General features: G+C 55.1%; 1 protein-coding gene across 3 annotated transcripts in view; it reads right to left on the bottom strand.

The window, feature by feature from the left end:
• The window catches only part of ANKS1A (ankyrin repeat and sterile alpha motif domain containing 1A), a 195,898-nt gene that overhangs the window by 5,673 nt on the left and 167,499 nt on the right, over positions 1-22,726 (bottom strand). For all 3 annotated transcript variants that reach the window (XM_025381318.1, XM_025381319.1, XM_025381320.1), the window contains exons 14-21: positions 7,140-7,238; positions 6,150-6,302; positions 5,891-5,998; positions 4,678-4,842; positions 3,096-3,221; positions 2,688-2,759; positions 2,389-2,475; positions 1,613-1,750 (exon numbers count right to left, since the gene is read on the bottom strand). In XM_025381318.1, coding sequence (XP_025237103.1) covers positions 1,613-1,750; positions 2,389-2,475; positions 2,688-2,759; positions 3,096-3,221; positions 4,678-4,842; positions 5,891-5,998; positions 6,150-6,302; positions 7,140-7,238 — 948 coding nt within the window. The remainder of the gene's footprint in view (positions 1-1,612; positions 1,751-2,388; positions 2,476-2,687; positions 2,760-3,095; positions 3,222-4,677; positions 4,843-5,890; positions 5,999-6,149; positions 6,303-7,139; positions 7,239-22,726) is intronic.

Below are 22,726 nucleotides of genomic sequence, written 5' to 3'. Positions count from 1 at the left end.
TAAGAAGAGAACACTGGTTTTGAAAAGACACAATTTGAGCCTAACACACTGTTTCCTTCTGCAGGATTTCATGGGATAGAAACACCAGGCAAATGCAAAAACTGCTGCCAGCTGAACCAAGCCCCCAGGAGACAGAGACACCCCCCACCCCACCACACCTGGTGCCATAGCTTCACACTGGATATGACCCTCCTCGCAGGGACCACGTGTCCCCCTCTAAGTCTACCTGGGAGCGCTCCTAACTCCCTTCAACTTTTCCCTCCTTTCCCTCTCCCTAGGTCTCTGTTGTTCTCCCCGCTGTACACAGGATGTGGCCGGGAGCTGAGCTGTGGGGAAGGCAGGTGCACACTGCTACAAGCCCACGGTAGGGTGCCATGCCTGAGGTGGTACTTGGGTGTTTCTTAGCCATTTAATATAAGTGGTGCTAGTGCTTTTGTTTTTAATGTGTCACCGACAAAGTTTGTGAGTGCTGTGCCCCTAACTCCATTTCGCCTTAAACCCTGTGGTTTTTATTGTGTGATTTTTACACAGCACAGTGGTTAGGAGCATCTATGTGGCGTTACAGCAGAACTGAGTGTATGTGGGAAAAGTCAGCAACAGGTTAATGCCACTGACTGTGCTGTGTGGACCACCTCATCCATCTCACAGTGGCCCCTGAGGTGGGCCACGTTATATCCCCTCCAGACAGATGAGGAAGCAGGCAGACGTGATGTTTCCAAGCTCACACAGCTAGCAAGCGGCAAAGCCTGGCTCCTCCTAACCTTCACTGGCCCAGAGCAAGCAGAGGACTGGGATGGATGAGGTCCTGGGAGTGTGAGGATGCCCAGAGCTGCCTGTACTCCAGGAGCCACAGAGATTCTGGAAACAGCCGCTATCTCTGAGGACAGCAGAGACCTGGACCCCTCTGACTTCCTCCTGGGGTGAGGAGGCAGCCTGGAGCCACTCCCAGGCTTTGTTGCAGGTTACAGGGAACCCCTGCCTGTGGCTGTCATTTCTGGTCTGCTCCCTGTGGGCAGCTGTGTGAGGATGAACTCTCCTCGGCCCAGTGGCACCCAGAGCCGAGCCTCAGCAGGAATTTGAGGCAAGAAAATCTGCCAAAGAGGGCACAGCTGCCCTTAAGAGGGAAGTAGAGGGCATGTCTGGGAGGCGGCCCAGGCAGAGGTTGGAGAGCTAGGGCAGGGAGCCGGGGAAGACAATTGCCTTGCCTGACCTAAGAAAACACTCGCCGAAAACCTAGAAAGTCAGGGGCGGTGGCTCATGCCTATTACCAGTTATGTGGGAGGCTGAGGTGGGTAACTTGCCTGACCCCAGGAGTGCAAGGCCAGCCTGGGCAACATAGCGAGACTCCATCTCTTTAAACAAAACAAAACAAAAAAGCTGGAACCCCCTGTCCCTAGTGCCCTGGGCCGGTCTCTGTTCCTTCTGTGTATCAGTCTCATCACTGTGAAAGGGGACTGGCCTGGTGTGCTGCTGGGCTCCATTCATGAACCAAACATTTGCCAGGCACTGGCCAGGGGCCAGGACAGCGCCGCATCTGTGCCCTGCAATGGGGCTGGATGCCTCAGGGCTAGCAACCCAAGCCCGCCCCGCCCGGCCCCAGGACCCCACCCACCACATCCACGGTGCTGAACACATGGCAGTAGTGGTGGCTGGTCTGCAGGTCCTTGGTGATGTAGGCAAAGGTACAGAGGTCCTCCGGGTCCTGGGCCGCACAGGAAATGTTCCGGATCTCATGCTCTGCGATGACGTTCTGCTGGGCAAGGCCGTGCTCTGGAATTCTCAGGCTCAGGCATGCCTCTGGCACCCCCCACCCCAGCCTGTTACCATGTCACTGTTCTCTGTCCCAGGCTAGAGCATCAAGCAAAGCCCTCTTCATCTTCTCATTTTGTTTATTGGTGGGGGTGGGGGATGGTATCTAACCTTCCCCGATTTCGGTTTGAGGTCTCCACCCTTGACCACAACAACTAAGGCAGTAAAATGTTCACACCCGACCACAAGCTCTCCCCAGCCTCTCCCACCTCCCAGGGTGGGGGCAAAGAGAGAAGGGTGTCAGGTAGGTGGGATCCCACGCGGTGGCGCACAGGGGAGTCCTTTGCTCACGGAGGGAATCACACCCGTGAAGACCTGTGAGCAGGCACGTGGCCAGCGGAGCCCAGGTGGAGAAGCTAACAGCAGTCTCCACTAGGGCGGGACGGGGCTGACAGCAGGCACCCAGGCCAACAGATGACAGACATGCTTCTTGGAGAAGTGGGAAGTAATAAGAGGACTGGGGACCCTCCAGGGAGATAAGGGATGACAGAAGGCAGCCAGATTGCTTGCCCTGGAGCCCTGTGGGTCTGATGGGGACGTGGGTCCCACTCCCGCCAAGAGTCCCTATAAGCAGCACACCTTGTTGGAGGCATCGATGAACTTGACACCTTTGTATGTGATGGACAGGATGATGGTGGGGATCTTCTTCATGTGCTCAGTAGATTTCTACAGGAAACAAGGAGTGGCCCTGTCAGTGCCCCTACTCAGGGCTAAGCCTCCTGGGCTTCCGCAGGTGCCAGCTTCCCTCCCATCCTTACATAGCACGGCAGGGCCCAGGCAACTGTAGCTACTGTCCCCATTGCTGCCTTCTGTCCTAGCCAGTCCCATGGCACCCTCCAGCCCGCACAGATACCCTCCAACCCATATAGGCACCCTACCCGCATCTTGGCACAGGCGTCTTGTGTGGATTCTGTCCCTCGCAGATCTTTGATCAGCATGGAACCCAGATACTGTGGGGATGAGCAGTGGCCAGGCTTAGGAAATCCTGCGTTTCCATGCAGGGGTGACCCAGCCAATTTGGGACTGTCCCACACTCAAGTAGTTACCCGTCCCGGTAACACCCCCTCCCCTGCCCCAGCTGGAGAGGCCCTCCATTCAACTCTCTGGCTAAAGGACCCAGAGGCCTCCACCCCTTTGCCTTAGCCGCCAAGAGTGGCTGAAGAGTGGAGAACAGCTCGCAAGTCCTGGGCCCGGCTTTGTGGAGTTCCTGCTGGGACCCAGCCGCAGGTGCCTGGCCGAGAAGGAGCAGGGAGGCCGGCCCTGCTGGGAGGGTGAGAGCAACTCACATTGGCTTCATAACCACAGGACTCGAAGATGAGTTTCTCTGGCTGGTGTTGCCAACTCTGCACTGGGGCGTAGGGGGCTGCCAGGCTGGGGGGCCGCAGGGTCAGCTTGGCCTCGCGGTGCTCCTCCTGCAGAACACATGCAATTGGACACCTGCCCCTTGCTCCAGAGGAGCACACCCAAGGGTGAGATGCCAGTGACCTCAGCAAGTTCAGGGGTCAAGTGGAGATGGCAAGGGGCAGACCAGCAATTCAAACCCACTGCGGGAGAGGGGAGGTGCTAGCCACAGCACCGCCTGAGAGCAGGGCTCGGGAAGGACAGTCTCTGTGGTGTCCGAGACAAGTCTCAAAGGAGATAGGAAATGACCAGAGAGGAGATGGCAGAGTCTGTGGGGAGGGCGGGGCACAGGCTGCCAGGCTGTTCTGCATATAGACCAAACGAGAGAGCAGCGGTCATGAGACCCTGGGACGCCTTGGGGCCCAGCCCAGGGCCTGAGAGGGATCTTCACAGCTGGGAAGCCAGTGAAGCCCCTGTGCCTAGGAATGCATTTCAAATGGATCCTTCTGGCAGCAGCTGGAGGGAGGGGGAGGCCACTGCGGTCCAGGCAAGAGATGATGGGTCCCTGCCCAGGGTGCTGGTAGAAGGAATGGAGAGGAAGGAAAAGATTTAGGAAACACTGAGGCCCTCCCTTCCCAGCAGTGTGCAGAGCCTCTCAACAGCCATCGGAATTGCTGGACAATGTGTTTTCCTTTAAAACTCATGGCTGTGCTTGTAGAAAGGGAAGGGAAGTCCCGAGAGCCAGAAGTGAAAAGTGAGAGTCAGAGAAGCAGGCAGGGGTGAAGCTGAAGTCACCCAGAGGGGCCTGAACACCTGCCAATCCTGTGTCTGACAGGCCAAGAAGAGGACAAAGGACAAAGCTAGGGTCCGTACAAGGCGAGAGGCAGGACAGGCAGGTCCTGAGTAAATCCAGGACTCCTGGAAATGATGCCAAGAGGGTGAGCCAGGAATGTGAGACGGGCCCACCTCGGCCAGGGCTGGAGCGGGCACCGGGAGCGCAGGAGGTGTCTCCAGAGGTGCCCCCATGGGGCTGCAGGCAGAGAACGGGAAGAACAGAGTCTGGTCTGCTGCGGTTTTGCTGGGCAGGAGGAAGAGAACGCTGCAGAGGTGAGGCTGCAGGAAAAGCAGTTCTCTGGGAACAACGCAGGTAAGCAGAGAAGGAAGGGGCCAAGAAGGAGCTCAGAGAGGCCAAGAGAGCACAGAGGGCTCTGGGGCCAGCAGGGCAGGATGCAGGAGGCCACAGAGAAAGAGTGGACACGGGATCTGAACCCCTGAGGGAGGGAAGTGCAGGCCACAGGAGTGGCCCTGGCAGCCGACTGCTGAAATGAGTTGTGCGGCCTGAGCTCGGCACCATGGGGGCTGGGTGTGGGTGAGCAGAGCAGGCTGGTGCCTCCTGACTCTGGTGCCAGCCCAACTGTGCTCGGGTACGGGGCAGCAGGTGGTTCTGGGAGGCCCTGTCCCGCCCAGAGGAATGAGGTAGACCCTGGCGGCAGCTCCACTCCCCACCCCCTACCCGCCCTGCCCCACCTGCATCCTGAAGCGCTCAGCTCTGGAGGGGGCCGCGGGGTCATGGAGACTGTCATGGCGCCTCCTGCCTGTGTCCCCTGGAGGCAGCAGCAGGTCAGCCGACCGCCCAGTGCAGGAATCATTCTGGCTCAGCGGGGATGACGTCTGGGAGAGCAAATCTTGGCACTGTGGAGGGAGAAATCCAGGTGGAACTTGCAACCCTCGGCCCAGTGCCCGGCTACAGGTGTCAGCCAGCCCCGCTGGTCAGGACGGCACAGGGAGCGGCACCAGGAGAAGCAGCAGGGATCGAAGGGGCCAACGCCACAGGGGTGTCAGACAAGTGGCACCACGCAGCCACCGTCCACTAGTGTCCCCAAAGAGGGTGGGGAAGCCACTTTTGCGTTTATAAAAGATTAAATCTTCTGTCCTGATCCATCGCAGGCCTCTGCGCATGACCAAAGCACCCTCCTGAGAAAAAATGTAGCCCTGTCAGTCAGGGCCCTAAAGCCACTGTCCCCCACAGAATAAAAACCGGGCTTCTCAGTGTCTATATTTGAATGTCAGTTGTGTATTTGGTTCCCAGAGCAAGGCTGGGCCTCCACTTTCTCATCTGTAAAAGGAGGATGAACAGGACCCACTTCACAAAGCCCCTGAGGGTTCAATGGGGTGAGACCTGCCCAGTGCACCCGAGGGCTCCCTGCCCCAGTTACCGCCCTTCCTGCACGCTGTGGCCTGGGGCTGGGGGAGACCTCTTCCTCAGCCGCAGGCTCTGGGTCTAACCCATTTCTGCAGTCAGGAATTACCGGCAGGAGCAACAGATCACTGGTGAGGTTTTTAAAATGCAGCTGTCTCAGCCACCCGAGCCTGGGAATTCGAACTCAGATGTGGGGGCTGCGCAGCAGGCTGCAAGTCCTGGCCGTTTGGATTTGTCTCAGGTGTTATCCGACCCAGCCCCTCCCTGTCCCCAGGCACAGAGCTGAGTTCAATGCCCAGGCACGGCCTGGTGTTTTCCTAATATCCCCCAAGTTTTATGTGTTTGACAGGCCATCCCCAAATAGAAACGGGTGGCGGGGAACTTCTCTAAACCCCCTCTCCTGTGCTCCTCCCTCCTTGTTGGAGCTGCTTTCTCCTACACTACAGTGGTGCAGTCTCTGAAGAATCCTAAAGAATTCTATGTAATTCCTACAAACACAGAGAACAGACAGACATTCCTTTTCATCCTTCCCTGACTCACCCTCAGCTGGGAGAATCTGGGGGGCTTCTGGGGCGGCTCCTCATATGGCCTGTCTGCGAGGGAGGCGATGATGCGCTTGCGATGGCCCAGCAGCTGGACCTTCAGGACCTGGGTGATGAGGAGCGGGGAGGTGACGGGTCAGGTGGCCAACTCACTCGGTCTGCTCCAGCCCCCAGCACTCTTCCGCTAGGCCAGGCTGCCCCTAAGGGAAGCTCAGGCTTCTGGAGGGTCCAGGCTGGGCCACGCAGGGGCTACTCACATTGACGAGCTCCAGCTCCCAGAGGTTCTTCACGGTGTCAATGGAGCTGTAGCCACTTGACAGGAAGGAATGGACGTAGTCCTGCAGCCCCAGGGAGTCCAGCCAGGAGGGCACGGAAGGGGGGCTGTTCCCATCATAACCCAGAGCCTTCACCTACAGGGCAAGGAGGGAGGCAAAACTGACATCTCAGCACTCACAGGAGAGGGACCCGAGGACCACAGACCCAGCCAGCTCACACAGACTGTGGCCAAGGGGGTCCTGCATGTTTGGGGTCCTCAGCACCTTCGAGTCCCTCTCTTCACACAGCCTCTCCTATCACTCCCTGGTCTCGGCTTCCCCATGGGGAAAGCAGGAGCCACTGGAGCACCGACAGGGCTGGAAGACGGCCCTAGCAGACAAGCCTAGGTAGGGAGGGGGGTCTGCAGAACGCCTCCACCCTGAGCTCCACTGAGATCACGGGCCTGGAGGGACAAGAGGATAGTGTGTGCCCTCAGAGCAGGCACTTCCCAAGCTCTGGGCAGGTAGAAGGGACGGGGCCACCGGACTCAGCACAAGCGCAGGGGAGAGCCTCGAGCCCACCAGCTCCTGGCTCCCCAGGGAAGACGGTACCTCCCTCAAGCCCACTTGGGGAGGGGCCTGGTGCCAAGGCTCAGTGCAGGCTGGCCTGGGCTCCAGTGAGCCAGAGAGACCCTGAAGGGGGCTCTGGGTGAAAGGCCAAGCCAAGCTCCCGAGCCCGGCAGACCCCCAGAACCTCCTCATGACCCCGGAGGAGCCACTCCCTGCCCTAGGGCTCTGCTGGCTCTCCAAAGGCCTTAGGGTGCAGTGAGGAAGCAAACAGGGTTGTGTGCGGCCCTTCTGGAGCTCCTAGGGTGAGGAGTAGAGGCCCCGCTATGCTGGAGCCCTGCTCCTCCCCTGTTCATGGTGCAGGTGGTGCTAGGGAGGTGGCCCTGGCTCCACACAGGCTGAGGCTACAGGGCTGGCGACAGTCACCTTGGGCAGGGAGCGTGCCGCCTGGAGCAACTTCCGCCGGTGCTGTGGGTCACTGATGCCGATGTCCCGCAGGTCCTGCTCTTCCATCACATTAGACCCCTGAGAGCAGAAAGTGGATGTCAGGGCCCCTCTTGGATGGACAGCTGGTGGCCCTGAGGAGGTCAGGTGGGCCTTTCAGGGCCCCGCACCAAATTCTCCTTCACTGTAGGCACCAAGAGGGCATGGGGACAAGTCTGCCCAGACTGCCCACGCCCATCCAGGTGGCTCCCAGGGGAGCTGGGCAGAGCTGGGGCTCCAGAATATGCACAGGGTGCTGAGGCCGGCAGGGCACACAAGGGTGGGGGCACCGCCTGCCCAGGCCCAGCCACAAGCCCTGGCCCCCCGAGTGTGTGTCCATTTTTCTGGGGAGCAGGTTCCAGGCATCCAAGATAAAGAACGGGTGGACTTATCCCAAGGTTCCTCTTGGACAGGGCGGCTACCCGAGGAGCCAGCCTCACCCCAAGAAGGAGACTGTCAGAGAAGGGCGTCCTTGTCCCAGGGAGAAGGGTGGGTCAGAGCTGAGCCCAGTCCGCGCCGTTCTCTGCGGCCTCCACTGGCCTCAATGGAGCAGCTGAGGGTGGAGAGGCACACGGAGCGCCCACCGGCAGCGCTAAGCACGATGAGAGGATGTGGGGATGGAGGCTGGTGCTCCTGCTGCTTTCTCACTCTATGACAGGGCTGAAAGCTGTCACCTGGCACATCTCACTTCATGCTCACAACCTGCATGTTAGGGTCTCTGTTAATCCCATTAATCTGTTTTAATAGATGAGGAAACTGAGGCACACAGAGGTCAGAAATTTCTTGACATCACATATCTAGTGGTAGAGCTAAGATGTGACCCTGGGCAGCCTCTTTCCTTCATGCTCCTGCCCCCTGCGAGGACGTCTCTAATTACAATAGTCGCAAGATAGTGTGAGCAGATTTAATTTTAAAATACATAGTACGGCCTATGATACAAAATTCACAGGTCCTGCCCATCCCTCAGCCACGGAGCCCCTTGCAGTTGCAGCTGCTGCCACTTCCTGGACGTCCCCAGAGCCCAGCTGGGCACAGACAGGCAGGTGCCTGCACACTGCATTTTCACACAAACGCCATTCTTGCACACGCTCGGTGCCTTGTTCTTATCGCTGAATATACACAGGAGATTGTTCCGCAGCAGCGTATGTGGCCCACCTCCTCTGGACAAGCTGCAGCATCATCTAGGTTAGGAATACGCTATAATTTATTCAGCCAGTTCCCTGTTGAAGGACATTTGCTTCAACTTCAGCTACCGCACACGGTGCCGTATGAGCACCTCCCTGCGTGGGTCGTGTCGAGGCCTGTTACGAGGAAGGGTTTCTGCTTGCTTGACGGGTGTGCGCACTTAACATTGACAGCTCTTTCTGCTCTTAGTGACGCCAGTGCTCGATCCCCCACACCGTCAGCAGCACAGCAGGGAAAGAGTCTATCACTGCGGTTTCAATTTACACATTTCTTACCGGCGTAGGATCATCTCATCCAGACGTGACGCTGAGCATCTTCCGACGTTTTATCTATCTAGCATTTCCAAAGCACTCCCTCCCTACTCCATGCTGGACCTGCCCAAGCCATTTAGTAATAGGGACTATTGTGGCCGGCCACGGTGGCTCACCCCTGTAATCCCAGCACTTTGGGAGGCTGAGGCAGGCAGATCATGAGGTCAGGAGTTCCAGACCAGCCTGGCTAACATGGCGAAACCCCATCTCTACTAAAAGTACAAAAATTAGCTGGGTGTGGTGGTATGCACCTGTAATCCCAGCTACTCGGGAGGCTGAGGCAGGAGAATCATTTGATCCTGGGAGGCGGAGCTTGCAGTGAGCCGAGATCCCGCCACTGCATCCCAGCCTGGGTGACAGGGTGAGATTCCACCTCAAAAAAAAAAAAAAAACAAAACTGGGGCTGTTGTTATTCCCACCCTACAGCTGAGGAAGCCGAGGCCCACAAAGTTTTGGCGACTTTCCAAGGTCATATGGTAAGTGCATTTGGAGCCAGATTCAGCCCCAATGCTGTCCACATGGCCCTGCTGCCACACAATTGGGGACACCCAGAGCTCCTTTTCCAGGAGTTAACTTGCTTACAGCCTCAGAGTTTTTCTATGAAGTTGTCGGTCTTTTCTGCATAGCTACGTAGCAGTTCTTTACATAGTAAGAAAACTGGCCCGTTGCAATGGCTCACGCTTGTAATCCCAACACTCTCGGAGGCCAAGGCGAGGTGGGAGGATCACTGGAGCCCAGGAGTTTGAGGCCAGCTTGTGCACCGTAGTGAGACTCTGTTTCTACAAAAATAAAAAAATTAGCCAGGAATGGTGCTGTGTACCTGTAGTCTCAGCTACTTGGGAAGCTGGGTGGGAGGAACACTTGAGCTTGGGAGGTTAAGGCTACAGAGAGCCACGATTGCACCACTGCACTCCAGCCTGGGTGACAGTGAGCCCCTGTCTCCAAACAGAAACAACAATATATGTGTGTGTACGTACAACAAAAAATAAAGCAAATTAACCTTTTGGCTGGGCACAGTGGCTCACGTCTGTAATCCCAGCACTTTGGGAGGCCGAAGTGGGCAGATCACGAGGTCAGGAGTTCGAGACCAGCCTGACCAACATGATGAACCCCTGTCTCTATTAAACATACAAAAATTATCCAGGTGTGGTGGAGGGCACCTGTGATCCCAGCTACTTGGGAGGCTGAGGCAGGAGAATCGCTTGAACCCAAGAGGCGGAGGTTGCAGTGAGCTGAGATCGTGCCACTGCACTCTAGCCTGGGTGACAGAACAAGACTCCATCTCAAAAAAAAAAAAAAAAGAAAAAGAAAATTAACCTTTTATCTATGAAATGAGTTAGATATTTGTTTTCTGGTTTGCTATTTATCTTTTGGCTTTTATGCTGGCTTTGCTCATGTAGAAATCTATTTTTTTGTAACTAAGTGTACCCAACTTTTCTTGTAGAGCTTCTCAGTTCTGTCAGGCTTAAAAAGATCTTGCCTGTCCAAGACTGTGTTTTACATTCTTCCTTATTTTTTCCTGTAATTTGTTTTTTTTTTTTTTTTTTTTTGAGACAGAGTCTTGCTCTGTCATCCAGGCTGAAGTGCAGTGGCGCGATCTTGGCTCACTGCAAGCTCTGCCATTCTCCTGCCTCAACCTCCCGAGCAGCTGGGACTACAGGACTCCCGCCACCGCACCCTGCTAATTTTTTGTATTTTTAGTAGAGACGGGGTTTCACCGTGTTAGCCAGGATGGTATCGATTTCCTGACCTCGTGATCCACCCGCCTCGGCCTCCCAAAGTGCTGGGATTACAGTCATGAGCCACTGAGCCCGGCCTAAGTTTCCTTTTTTATAGCTAAATCTTTAATCTGTCTGGCAATTATTTTGATGTAAGGTGTAAGAGTCAAGATCCAACCTTATTTTTTCTCCGGCAGCAAGCTGTCCATTTCTTGATGAGCTATCTTTTTCCCCCATCTGGAATGGCCTCTATGGTATCTGAAATTCCTGTGTATTTCTGGGCCTCTTTCTGGACTTGTACTCTGTTGTGGTGGGCATTACTTTACACTTGGAAGGCTAAGTGACTTGGGCCAGCTCATGCAGACCATGACTTGCTTGGCCCCCGCCCCGTGTGGTGACTGCTGGCCACAGGAGTCTCCCCAGAGCCTGTGCATGGTGACATAAACTTTGTCCCACAGAGGACACTGCCAGCCTTAAGCTTCAGAGAGCCCAGGTGAGGAGAGCCCCGAAGCCAGGCTGGAAGCCCCCACTCCGCTGCACCTGCAGAACACACCCCTTGCTGGGCACAGGCGAGGCCTGGGCACCACTCCAGGTCTGAGCCCACCCAAGCCACCCCCAAATCTGAGAGTCACCACAGGGTTCTTACAGCAGCTCTGGGACCAAATCTAATGTCTGCTGTTGCAGAACGGCAGAGAGAGGCAGCCGCCTTCCCAGATGTTTTTTTTTTAAGTGGAGTGCAGTGGTATGATGGCTCACTGCAACCTTGACCTCCTGGGCTTGAGTGATCCTCCCGTCTCAGCTGCCCGTATACGTAGCTGGGACCATAGGCATGTACCACCATGCCCGGCTATTTCTTTTTTTTTTTAGAGATGGGGTCTCACTATGTTGCCCAAGCTGGTCTTGAACCCCTGAGCTCAAGTAATCTTCCTGCCTTGACCTCCCAAAGTGCTGGGATTACAGGTGTGCACCACTGCGCCTGGCTCTGGCCCAGACTTTCTACCTGATTATGAGGATACCAAAGCGAAGAGCTGAGCTGAGCCTGCCTCAAAACTCCAAGAGGACGAGAACGTCCAAGAGTGATTGCGGCACCGCAGTAATGTTCTAAACTCCTGCTCAACCCCAGCATTGACTCAGAAACCTTTGTAAGCTTTCAGGGCACCTGAAGGCTGACAGCCAGGAAAGCCAGATCCGCCGGAGACAGGCCCTTTGCTAACCAGACCTCGGCCAGCAGAAGGGCGGGCTGTGTGCAGTTTTGAGGAACAAGGGATGAATGGAAACACACAAAAATAAAGGAAATGACAGAAAAGAAAGGCAAACTGTTGCCAAAGTGCATTCCAGGACGGGTCCTCCCAATTCCTGAAGCAGCCACATCTCCGCACAGGGGGACGAGCTTGTGTGGTGACCACCCAGGGCCACAAATCCTCAAAGGGCAAGAAACGCTTCTGGAAGTTACCAACCCTCTTTACCCAGGGAGAAGGGACCACTGGCTTTTAGAAACCTCTTCACGAGGAGGGTCATGCATGGGGAAAAGAGATTTTCTACTTTACCTGCTACCACGCTAACATTTACTGAGTGCTTACTAGATGGCAGGAACTTCTATAATTAGGAAGTGAATAAAGTACAACGGTTCAGTGTCCTAGGGATTGTAGTTAACAGGGATTGTCTCAGCTTGGATAAAAGCTTCACAACTCCAAGTGACATCTGAAACACACAACTAGTCTTCCAGCCTGGCCTGGTTTGGGTCCAGTCCCTGAGGAAGAGGGGACAGGGCTCCAAGCAGCCAAGCTGGGACAGAGCACTGGTCTTCGCCTGGGATCTGGGCTTACCCTGTCCTGACTCGCTCAGACCTCACATTGCCGGCAGGCGTCCAACTGCTCCCTGCTTTGCAGAGGAGAGTGTGCTCCCACGGAGGCGGCAGAGCCGGGGATCATGGCCCCGGCCGGCTTTTGAGAACTCAAGGGAAGGGGACAGCAAGAAGTGCTCCCCTGGGTCACTGAGCTCTGGGCATAACAAGAGTTCCCTGGGCGCCCTCTGCGGGGCTTTGTGGGAGGTGACGCACGGCCTGTCCTGGCTCACCGTGAAGACGCAGGCCAGCGACACTGAGTTCTGACCACGGTCCAGCCTGTGCTGGGGGCTTCACACCCATGACCTGCACAAATCTGCCCAATAAACCTTTCAGATAGGAGCTGCCCACATTACACAGAAAGAAACTGAGGCTTGGAGAGCAGACTGGACTTATCCAAAGCCATGGTACTAGAGCATGGCAAAGGGACTGCTCAGGCCCCGTCTGACCAACCCCAGTCGTCTTCCTCGTCTCTTCCTGCTGGGGCAGGCAGGGTGTGCTGAAGACAAAAGCAAAGTGTGGGGGTGCGGGCAGACCCTGCCAGAGAGCAGGCGCAGGACACCGCCCTGGGCTGGGGCACAACCCCTGCTGAGCTGAGCCAACGCTGCCTCCCTCCGTAGAATCCCGTCTCAGCATCACGTATAAATGCTTCTCCCAGGACCCCCCTCCTGGCCACCTCTTCTCCACCTCTCAGGGAAGGGACATCGTTCCTTTCTTTTTAACTGTACAGAATCCAATTCTTAGAAGTGAGTGGGTTCGAAATGCCAGGGCCTCCAATAAGGGAGAAACAGGGTCAGGATGTGGGCCCAGGCCTCTGGATACACAGCCTGGGCACTGTGCCGAGGGCCAGACTGACTCTGGGAGAAGCCAGCCTGGCCTGTTGGGGTTCGGTAAGGGGCTGGGTTTGTAGAGTCACCCACGATTGCGGCTGGGTGCCCTTCCTCGGTAAGGCACATGTGAAGCGTCTACCATGGTGGCTGTAATTAGTGTCACTTTCCATCAACCTAAGCCATTTGAATGCTTTCTCCTTCCTGCCAGTATCTGTCACTGGGCTCCACCTGAAGATGCAGGAGGTGGCTGAAATCGTGGAGGCCCAGGCGAAAGGAGCACGGCAAGGGTCAGCCCTGGGCATCCTGGGAGAGCAGGAGGCAGAAGCGGCAGGGCCACTGCAGGACCCACACTGCTTTCTTCCTCGCTTTCTCCGGCCCTCTGGGGCTCTAACATCTTCAGAGTCTTCCTGCCCATGTGATTTTAGAAGGAAAATATCCTTTTGCATCTTGAAAGACATCTCACTTGTTAATATTTTGCTTAACTGTAGGTGAGGTCTTCATTCAACAAAGTGGCAAAGGCCTAGGAAGGGGACTGTTCGGGAGTGGTAACATACTGGTATAGACCCTTTCAGCCAAAGGGGAAACAGGGACTGTCCTAAGTTACCACTGAGGGTTGCAGGGCAGCCCCTGGATAGGGAGGGACCGGCCTGGGCCTTGGACTCCCTCTGCCTCCACACTTGTTGCTGGCTGGGCTGCTTCCTGCGGCCCTGTCTACAGGATGGGGCAAATGGCAGGGCCGCAGGAAGGCTCCATGAGGCCGGGGTAGGTAGGAGTTTGCTTTGGCTTTAACGGATCTTCTGGAAACAGGACCCTGACAAATCCAAACCGCAGAGAAGTTCTGACTGGGAGCGTGTGGCCAGCTGGGGCGTGTGGCTCTGCCAGAGACCATCTGTTGCCTCAGCGGTATGAACTAAAAATAAAACCGTCAGCCCCTCAGGAAACTGAATGGACCCCTCCTCTAGGCCAAGGGGATCCCACAGAAACCTGAAAAACTGGTTCAGGCCATGATGGCAGGGGGCATTGGATCCGCCTCATTATACCCTCGTCCCTTTGGAATTCAGGCACAACAGTCCCGCATTATCATTAAAGCAGAGATCCTAAGACTGACCAAGCAGACGCTGCAGCAACAAGACACTGAGTGCCAACCTGACTCCAGTTCAGATCGCATGACAGACAGCAGCCCCAAAAGAAAGCATTTTACCCCCAAATATATTTCTGTAGCATATTCTGAAATGGCCCTGCAAAGCCGCCTCTTGTGGGGAAATTTACATTCTATAGAGGATTCTCTTCCGTTTGATTTCATACATTTTAGGGAGACATAAGACATCGAGTGCTATATGTGAGTGCTATATGTGAGTGCACTGGTTCGGTCTGGAAAGGAGGGACAACTCAAAGCTGAAGTTTGGGGGTGGCAGCCTTACAGGTCACAGGTGGATTCATAGATTTTCTGATTGGCAATTGGTTGAAAGAATTTATCTAAAGGCCTGGAGTCAATAGAAAGGGGTGTCTGGCAAATCAACCTCATTAAGGTTGATGACAACAAGAAACTAGGGGAAGGGGCAGGCCCTGTAAAACCGACAGAGGGGAAACCCCGTAAAGTGGTTGGTTGCAGTTGTGTAGTAGTTAAGGACTATGGCAAGGAGTCTCAGGCCAAGGATGTCATCAAGGAGTCCTTCAAATGCAAGAAATGAAGAAATAAATCTTTGGCTCACACATACACACACACACACACACACACACACACATAAAAAAAAAAAGAAAAGAGGCCGGGCGCGGTGGCTCAAGCCTGTAATCCCAGCACTTTGGGAGGCCGAGACGGGCGGATCACGAGGTCAGGAGATCGAGACCATCCTGGCTAACACAGTGAAACCCCGTCTCTACTAAAAAATAAAAAAAAAATTAGCCGGGCGAGGTGGCGGGCGCCTGTAGTCCCAGCTACTCGGGAGGCTGAGGCAGGAGAATGGCGGGAACCCGGGAGGCGGAGCTTGCAGTGAGCTGAGATCCGGCCACTGCACTCCAGCCCGGGCGACAGAGCGAGACTCTGTCTCAAAAAAAAAAAAAAAAAAAAAAAAAAACCACAAAAAAAAAGAAAAGAAAAGAAAAAAAGAGAAAGGGGTGTCTGAGTTAAGATAAAGGCTTGTGGGCTGGACGCGGTGACTCATGCCTGTAATCCCAGCACTTTGCGGGTGGATCACAAGGTCAGGAGATGGAGACCATCCTGGCTAACATGGTGAAAACCCGTCTCTACCAAAAATACAAAAAACTACTGTGGTGGCGGGCGCCTGTAGTCCCAGCTACTCAGGCGGCTGAGGCAGAGGGATGGCGTGATCCTGGGAAGCAGAGCTTGCAGTGAGCCGAGGTCATGCCACTGTACTCCAGCCTGGGCGACAGAGTGAGACTCCATCTCCAAAAAAAAAAAAAAGGCTGGGCGGTGGCTCACGTCTGTAATCCCAGCACTTTGGGAGGCCGAGGCAGGCAGATCACAAGGTCAGGAGATCAAGACCACCCTGGCCAACACGGTGAAATCCCGTCTCTACTAAAAATACAAAAAATTAGCCGGGCGTGGTGGCGGGTGCCTATAGTCCCAGCTGCTAAGGAGGCTGAGGCAGAAGAATGGCGTGAACCTGGGAGGCAGAGCTTGCAGTAAGCTGAGATCGTGCCACTGCACTCCAGCCTGGGTGACAGAGTGACTCTGTCTCAAAAAAAAAAAAAAAAAGATAAAGCTTGTGGGGACCAAGGTTCCTATTATGTAGATGAGGTCTCCTAGGTGATTCGCCCTTAGAGGCAATAGATGGCAAATGTTTTCTATTCAAACCTTTGAGAGGTGCTAGACTCTCAGCTAGTCTCTTCAGGATCAGAAAAAGACCTGGAAAGGGAAGGGGCGTGACGGGCAAGGAGGCTTTCTAGGAAGATGGGAGTTAAGCTGGGAAAGAGTCGGTGGAAGACCCAGCAGAGAGGCACCAGGCTGCAAGAGCTGAAAACCACAACACTGACACCAATACCAGTCATAGTCTAAACACAGGTGACAACTATTGATGGCCCTGTAGGGCCAGGTGCAATGGTTCAACGCCTATAATCCCAACACTTTGGGAGGCCGAGGTGGGAGGACTGCTTGGACCTAGGAGTTTGAGACCAGCCTGAGCAACATAGTGAGACCCTCAGTCTCTTAAAAAAAAAAAAAAAAAGCCAGGTGGTGGGAATGTGGTTCCAGCTATTTGGGAGGCTTAGATGGGAGGATCACTGGAGCCTAGGGGGCAGGTCAGGGCTGCAGTGAGCTGTGATTGCATCACTGCACTCCAGCCTGGGCAACAGAGAGACTCTATCTTTAAAAAAATAAATAAAATTAAATTTAAAAAAATTATTGTCAGCCCTCTGTGTTCCAGGCACTAGCTAAGTGCCTTGCACTAATCTCATTTAATCCTCCAAATAGCTGCACTGTAGACAGGGGTGAATGCCCCATTTGACAAAGCAGGAAACCAAGAGACCAAAGTTACTTGCCCAGAGTCACCAAGCAGACTATGGCTGGAGCTGGGAGCCTGATCCAGAGCCTGCGTGCTGAGGCCTGTGGGTGGGGCAGGGACAAGGGACAAGGGACAATGGTGGGGGTTGGGGGACTGCAGGAGGGGGGTCCAGCAGATAAAAAGCAATTTGGGAAAGCAGGCTTCATTCATAGCCACAATCAGAAAGCCTAGCGTGTGGGGGACGTCACTCTTCCTGCTCTTGGCTCTCCAGAGGGAGCCTGGGAAAAGGCAGAGGGCCCAGAGCTCACCTACCCCAAACCAGTGGGAAAGGCCTGGGACCACCCTGTCACTTGCCCCGCTCTGTCCTGGAGAGCCCGTGGAAGCTCCAGGGTTGGGTCTTGTGATGAAATCCATGGGCCGCGGTGTGGAGAGGCAGTCCTGGGCCTACCAATGGCCGGACGTCAGCCCTCTCTTGCGTCAGACCTTCACCCAAACCAAGGCCACTAGATTCTGATGGCGGAGTGACTTGGGGCTAGAGCTGCACTAGCCTGGACTCTGGCTCCAGACTTTACACTCAGCCCACAGCCCCCTCCAGCCTCCTTTCCGTGTTCAGTCTGCCTGTCTCTTCTCAGACGGTCACTTTGCCATTTCTGCTGACTGCCCCATCAGTCATAGAAAAGTCAAGGCTGAACTCTACTCTCTTGGAAGAGAAGAAACGAGACAGAGCTATGGTCCTGGACTGACAAGGTGCTTCTCCCTGCAGCCCTCCAGCCTCTCCCCTCCACCACCCATTCCCCTTCTCAGACTCAGAGATCAGGGCACTGTGGGAAGCGACCCTCCCAAAAGGGGAGAGTGGGTATGTGGCGGGGAGAACCTGGACACACGAGAAATTGCAAATTACGGCCACAAGGGCAGATTCTGCTAACCAAGAGTAGGGAGGGTAGGAGGAGCTGAGTGGGGACAAAGCCACACCCTTGCTGGGCTGATTTTTGGGGCCTGCCCATTCTGGGAGAGGAGCTGCCAAAGCTTAGTAACAAACCGGGGCAGACGTGGGAGGCATGGCCGGCCCTGCCTTTCTCCCTGCCTGCTCCTCCCCATCCCCAGGCACGGGCTGGTTCAACGTGACACTGTGACACTGATGATGGCTCTGCCTCTAAGAACGTGATGGATTTCTCCTGGGCCCTCGATCTCTTCCCTACACTATAAGATTCTTTTGAGTTTCTTGAATAATACAAGTTTATTATTAGAAAAATTTGAAAATAGGCCAGGTGTGGTGGCTCACACCTGTAGTCCCAGCACTTTGGAAGGCCGAGGTGGGTGGATCACTTGAGGTCAGGAGTTCGAGACCAGCCTGGCCAACATGGTGAAATCACATCTCTACTAAAAATACAAAATTTAGCTGGGTGTGCTGGCGCCCGCCTGTAGGCCCAGCTACTCAGGAGACTGAGGCAGAAGAAATCGCTTGAACTGGGGGCGGGGCAGAGGTTGCAGTGAGCTAAGATTGCGCCACTGCACTCCAGCCGGGGGGAACAGGCGAAATTCTGTCTCAAAAAAAAAAAAAAAAAAAAGGAAAATAAAGTACAAAGAAAAACGTAAAAGCCACCCATAAGTCCATCACATCGGGGGAAACATAAGGCCGCTGTCCGGTGTATCTTCCTAAGTTAATTAATTTTCTTAAAAAAGGAAGACTGGGATCACTTCTACCATTTTGGTGTATTTTTCTGAGCTATATATTAGGAAGAAAACTTTAGCAAAATTGGGGTTATAGGCTGAATGCAGATAGTTTCTTTAATTTTTCTTTTTCTTCCCCACCACTTGCCACCTGTTTCTTTAACCTGCCTCTTTTCACATGCCCATCTATTGCATGCGAATATCCCCCGTGACAGTTCGTCTTTATGAACACCTGTGGTGACCGCCCCAACTCAAGCACGCCCGTCACTCACCCTGCCACTGGGCACTCAGGCTTCTCCGGCCGTTGCTAGTGCTGGCCGCCTGCCACTACAGGTGGTGTATGCAGCCCCCAGCACATGTTACTCGGCACATTTGTCTGGGGTGCAGGTGACTAAACACAGACCAGGTTTCTGTTCTCAGCCAGGACCAACTTCTGAGGCTGGGGCTATAATGGCCATGGTGTGTGGGCCTGGAGAGGAGGGGGAACACACGCTTCCTCCCAGTCCCAGGGCATCTGCTGTGGGGCTGGCCTGGGGGTGGCCGTGGGGGGGCAGGAAGAACCATCGGGAGAGGAGATAGAAAGCAAAGAGGAAGGGACAGGGCTGTCTGATACTCACCACTATGGCCCCAGATCTTAATAATGATGGGAAATAGAAGCCATGCTCCCTGAGGCCTGCGTGCAGTCACCCACCTGGGGGAGAGGGCTTTCCCAGTACCAGTTACTATGTAAGGCAGCTGTGGTAGAAAGGGCTTCCAATCCCGGTTCAGCTGCTCAAGGTTTATTTATTTATTTATTTATTTATTTATTTATTCATTTATTTTGAGACGGAGTCTCGCTCTGTCGCCCAGGCTGGAGTGCAGTGGCGCGATCTCGGCTCACTGCAAGCTCCGCCTCCCGGATTCACACCATTCTCCTGCCTCAGTCTCCCAAGTAGCTGGGACTACAGGCGCCCGCCACCTCGCCCGGCTAGTTTTTTGTATTTTTAGTAGAGATGGGGTTTCACCGTGTTAGCCAGGATGGTCTCCATCTCCTGACCTCGTGATCCGCCCGCCTCGGCCTCCCAAAGTGCGGGGATTATAGGCGTGAACCACCCCGCCTGGCCTTAAGGTTCTTAAGAAGGCAGGGCCTGCTCAACAAGAGTGGAGCCACCTGCCAGGCTGGGTTTGGTGCCCAGCATCAGCCTGAGGGCAGGAATCAGGCTCGGTGGCTGCTTTGTTCATCTGCTCTGCTGGGACTTTGCAACAGAATTTCCCGAAGTAGCCCCTCACTGACACCTCCCCTCAACGAACAGCTGGCGGAAGGAGCAGGAACCGCTTGGCCTGGCCCACCCACAGCTCTCTGCTTTCCTACCCATACCCCAGCCAGCCCTTGGCCTCACCTCAACAGATACAACTCAACAGTGACGGCCACCAGGAAGAGGCCAGTGTTACCAGTTCCCAAAGCCTCTGCAGGTGACTTCTGAGGCCCTCGCTACCTGTCGTGTCATGGGAAAGGCTCTCAAGGATGGATGTGACAGCACATGGGTTTGGGAAACTCTTCCCCGTTTCATGAAAGCACCGCCACCGACCCCTGTTCTCCCAAGCAAGTCCTTGGTGCCCCCATTCTCTCTGTGGGCAGACACGGCAGCCTTCCCACTCATCTCCTGCCTGCCATCCTGAAACACCCTCCTCTTGGAGGTCTTGGCTGAGGTCAAGGTGCCACAGTCACCCCCAAATCAGCCGTGTAGATCTGCTGGCACCAAGTGAGTCTGGAGTCAGAGGCTTGGTCCCGAGACCACCCAAAGCAGCTTTAACTCATGGATCTGAGGACAAGACAGAGACAAAACCGACCTCTGCGGCCTGCAGAGAAAGACTGCTGCCCACTGCCTTTGTCAGAGAAAGCACCACCTTCCCACCTCGCGTCCTTACATGCGGTTTTGCTGTCTGACACGATGTCACCACACGTAACACTGTGTCCTCTTCGTAGTTTATGCCTCATAAAGTAAGTAGGTCAAAGGAAGGCCCGCGTGACAGACGACGAACGGTGCCCAGAAACTGCCGCAAGTCACACAGTGCGGGGGCCTGGAGAACCCGGCTCTCCCGACTCCTGCTCCAGTTCCCTTTGCCACTAAGTAGACTCTTGAGTTCTCTCTTGAGCTTCCCCCATCCAGTTTACTTAACTACCCTGGAGATTCACAGAGAGCGGGCTGGGGAGGGGGCGGACAGAAGCAACGGGCCAGGCGGTGGTGGTGGCTGCACAGGCCCAGAAGAACCTGGGGGGCCTGAGTCAGACGCCCTACATCTCATTCCTTGCCAACTCCTTTCTCAGCCTTTGGTTGAATGGCTCCCAACAGGCAGTGGGTGGAGGTCTGACCTGGACCAGCCCGGGGGTGAGGCACTCGCCTAGCCTGATGGGCCCCAGGGCCAGGCTCCAACCCTGTGAGGGCACAGGGGCTGCACCTTCCTGGGAAGGGAAGACTGGGAGGTGGGAGCACTACTCCAGGTCCAGGGACGTGGCTTCCAGTCCCAGCTCCAGGCCGCCTGAGGGGTGACACTGGGCACATTACTGTACTGAGAGCCTTGGTTCCTCAGACCCCGGAGTTCTCAGATGATGACTGTGAACTGTTAGGTTTATAGCTTTGACAGAGAGACAGGGGCCCCGCTGCCCTGGCCCCTGGGCTTCACTCTCTGCCCGTGTACAACGCAGTGTTTGGCTGAGTGAGTACCTAGACATTCGAGACGCCACGAAAGACGCTTCTGCTGCTGCTCACAATGAGGCCAGCAGTCAGGAGTGATGGAAGAGGGTCTGCCAGCCAGTCCAATTCCACTTTAAACAGCAGTTGGTTAAACCAGCAGGCATGAAACAGGCATTCAGAATGTTCCCAAAGTTCCTTCTACTGTAAAGGGTACTGGAGAAGGCCAGAGCAGTACCCGGGGCAGTCAGAGGAGGGGTCCTGAGTGGTTCCAGCTGCGGTCACCCTGAACGCATGTGCTGCAGTCAGGCAGTGAAAGGGAGGGGGAGCAAGAGGAGCACTCGCTGGGAACAGGCCCCAAATGAGCCTGCCCCTTGTCTCACTTGCTAAAAGGGCTGCCCTGGGCCAGGCTCCCGAGACCAAGGGAGGGCCTGGCAGAGACGGTGAGGCCCTGGTGCAGCATGAACTCCTGGGATACAGAGGAATTATATTCTTAAGTGACTACAGAATTTAGCTAGTCCAGGAGGCCGGATCCACACTTGTCTAAGAGGATTCCTTTCCTTTCCAAGCCTCAGCTCCACTGATCCTCCTATTTACGGCTCTGCTTCAATTGGGCAGGCAATTCCAAGATAGCAGTCAGCTCATAAGCTGCTGTGCAGGGAGATGGGATGTGGGTGGAGGTGGAGGCTGGGGAGAGCACCTCTTGGCCACGACCATTTTGATAATGGTGCCCAGTGGCAGCTCGCTTAGGCTGGCAGTGGCCTCTTGGGCCTGGGGTGGAAGAAGGCAAAAGGAGGGATGTCATAGGAGGTGATGACAAGCCCCACTGTTCACGTGAAGCCGATTTAGAGGGCTAGAGAGGAGCAAATCCAGGGGACAGGAACAGAAAGGGAGCCTCAGGGGCTTGTGGACCTGCTTGGAAAGTTTCACAGAAGCCAGTAAAGAAGAAGCTTTTGGCCCCAGCTTATGCCTTTGGCCTCTCTTCACCTGTCATCTCTCTCCAACATGTAGGAACAAGCTGGCACCACCTCAGAAACAGACAGGAAGACAGCGGGGGCCTATCTGCCACGTGGCAGGAGCCTGCAGAGAAAGAAATTGACGGGAGGAGCAAGCGGCCTCCTGTCCAGCCTGGCTGACTCAGTGTCCATTTCTAACCCTTCCTGAGCCTGCTGCCAGCCTCATTCCCATCTTCCATTTGTCCAATGCCCTGAGCCATGACTGCCTGCTACACGTGGGCTCTCAGCCACGCCCTGGATGTCTAAGGTGCGCCTCTCTCAAGGGGCTTTTGCCCGGTGTGGGGCACTCGCAGAGACCGTCCCCCCATGCCCAGGGCTCAGAGACCTTGGGACTTCCCACATGTGGCTTTTGAGAGCCCTGAGGTCAGGCCCAGCCGTCAATCCCGCCTGGTCAGGGCCCTGCCCGTCACTGCCCCCCAGCAGCCTCCTCACTCACCACATACAGGTTGGCCCCTCTCAACAGGCCTTTCCTCTCTCTGTGATCTTTTGAAGTCCCACCATCTCTACGAAACCCCTGGGACAGACAGCAGAACCCAGAGGTTCAAGGTTGGACTTGGCTCTGCACTTGGGCAGCAGCAGCATCTCTGCCATCCAGGCCTCCTCCCTCTGCTGGCAGCGCTTGCCAGCCTCCGCTGCACTTGACACTGGCTGCTCTTTTATGTGCTTCGTTTTCCCAGCTGGACCATCAAGTTCCTTAAGACACCTACGTTATTTGCTTTTCTGATTTCACATCTATTCATGGTGGGAAACGGAGAAAAACTATTACACTCCGAAGAGGAACTGAAGCCCCCGGAGTCCTCCTGAGACAGCCACTGAAAGTATC

The sequence above is a fragment of the Theropithecus gelada genome, chromosome 4, assembly GCF_003255815.1.
Source record: "Theropithecus gelada isolate Dixy chromosome 4, Tgel_1.0, whole genome shotgun sequence".
In the NCBI taxonomy this organism is placed as follows: Eukaryota; Metazoa; Chordata; class Mammalia; order Primates; family Cercopithecidae; genus Theropithecus; species Theropithecus gelada.
Note: the sequence above shows the minus strand (reverse complement) of the source record. Positions and strands in the feature narration are given on the sequence as shown.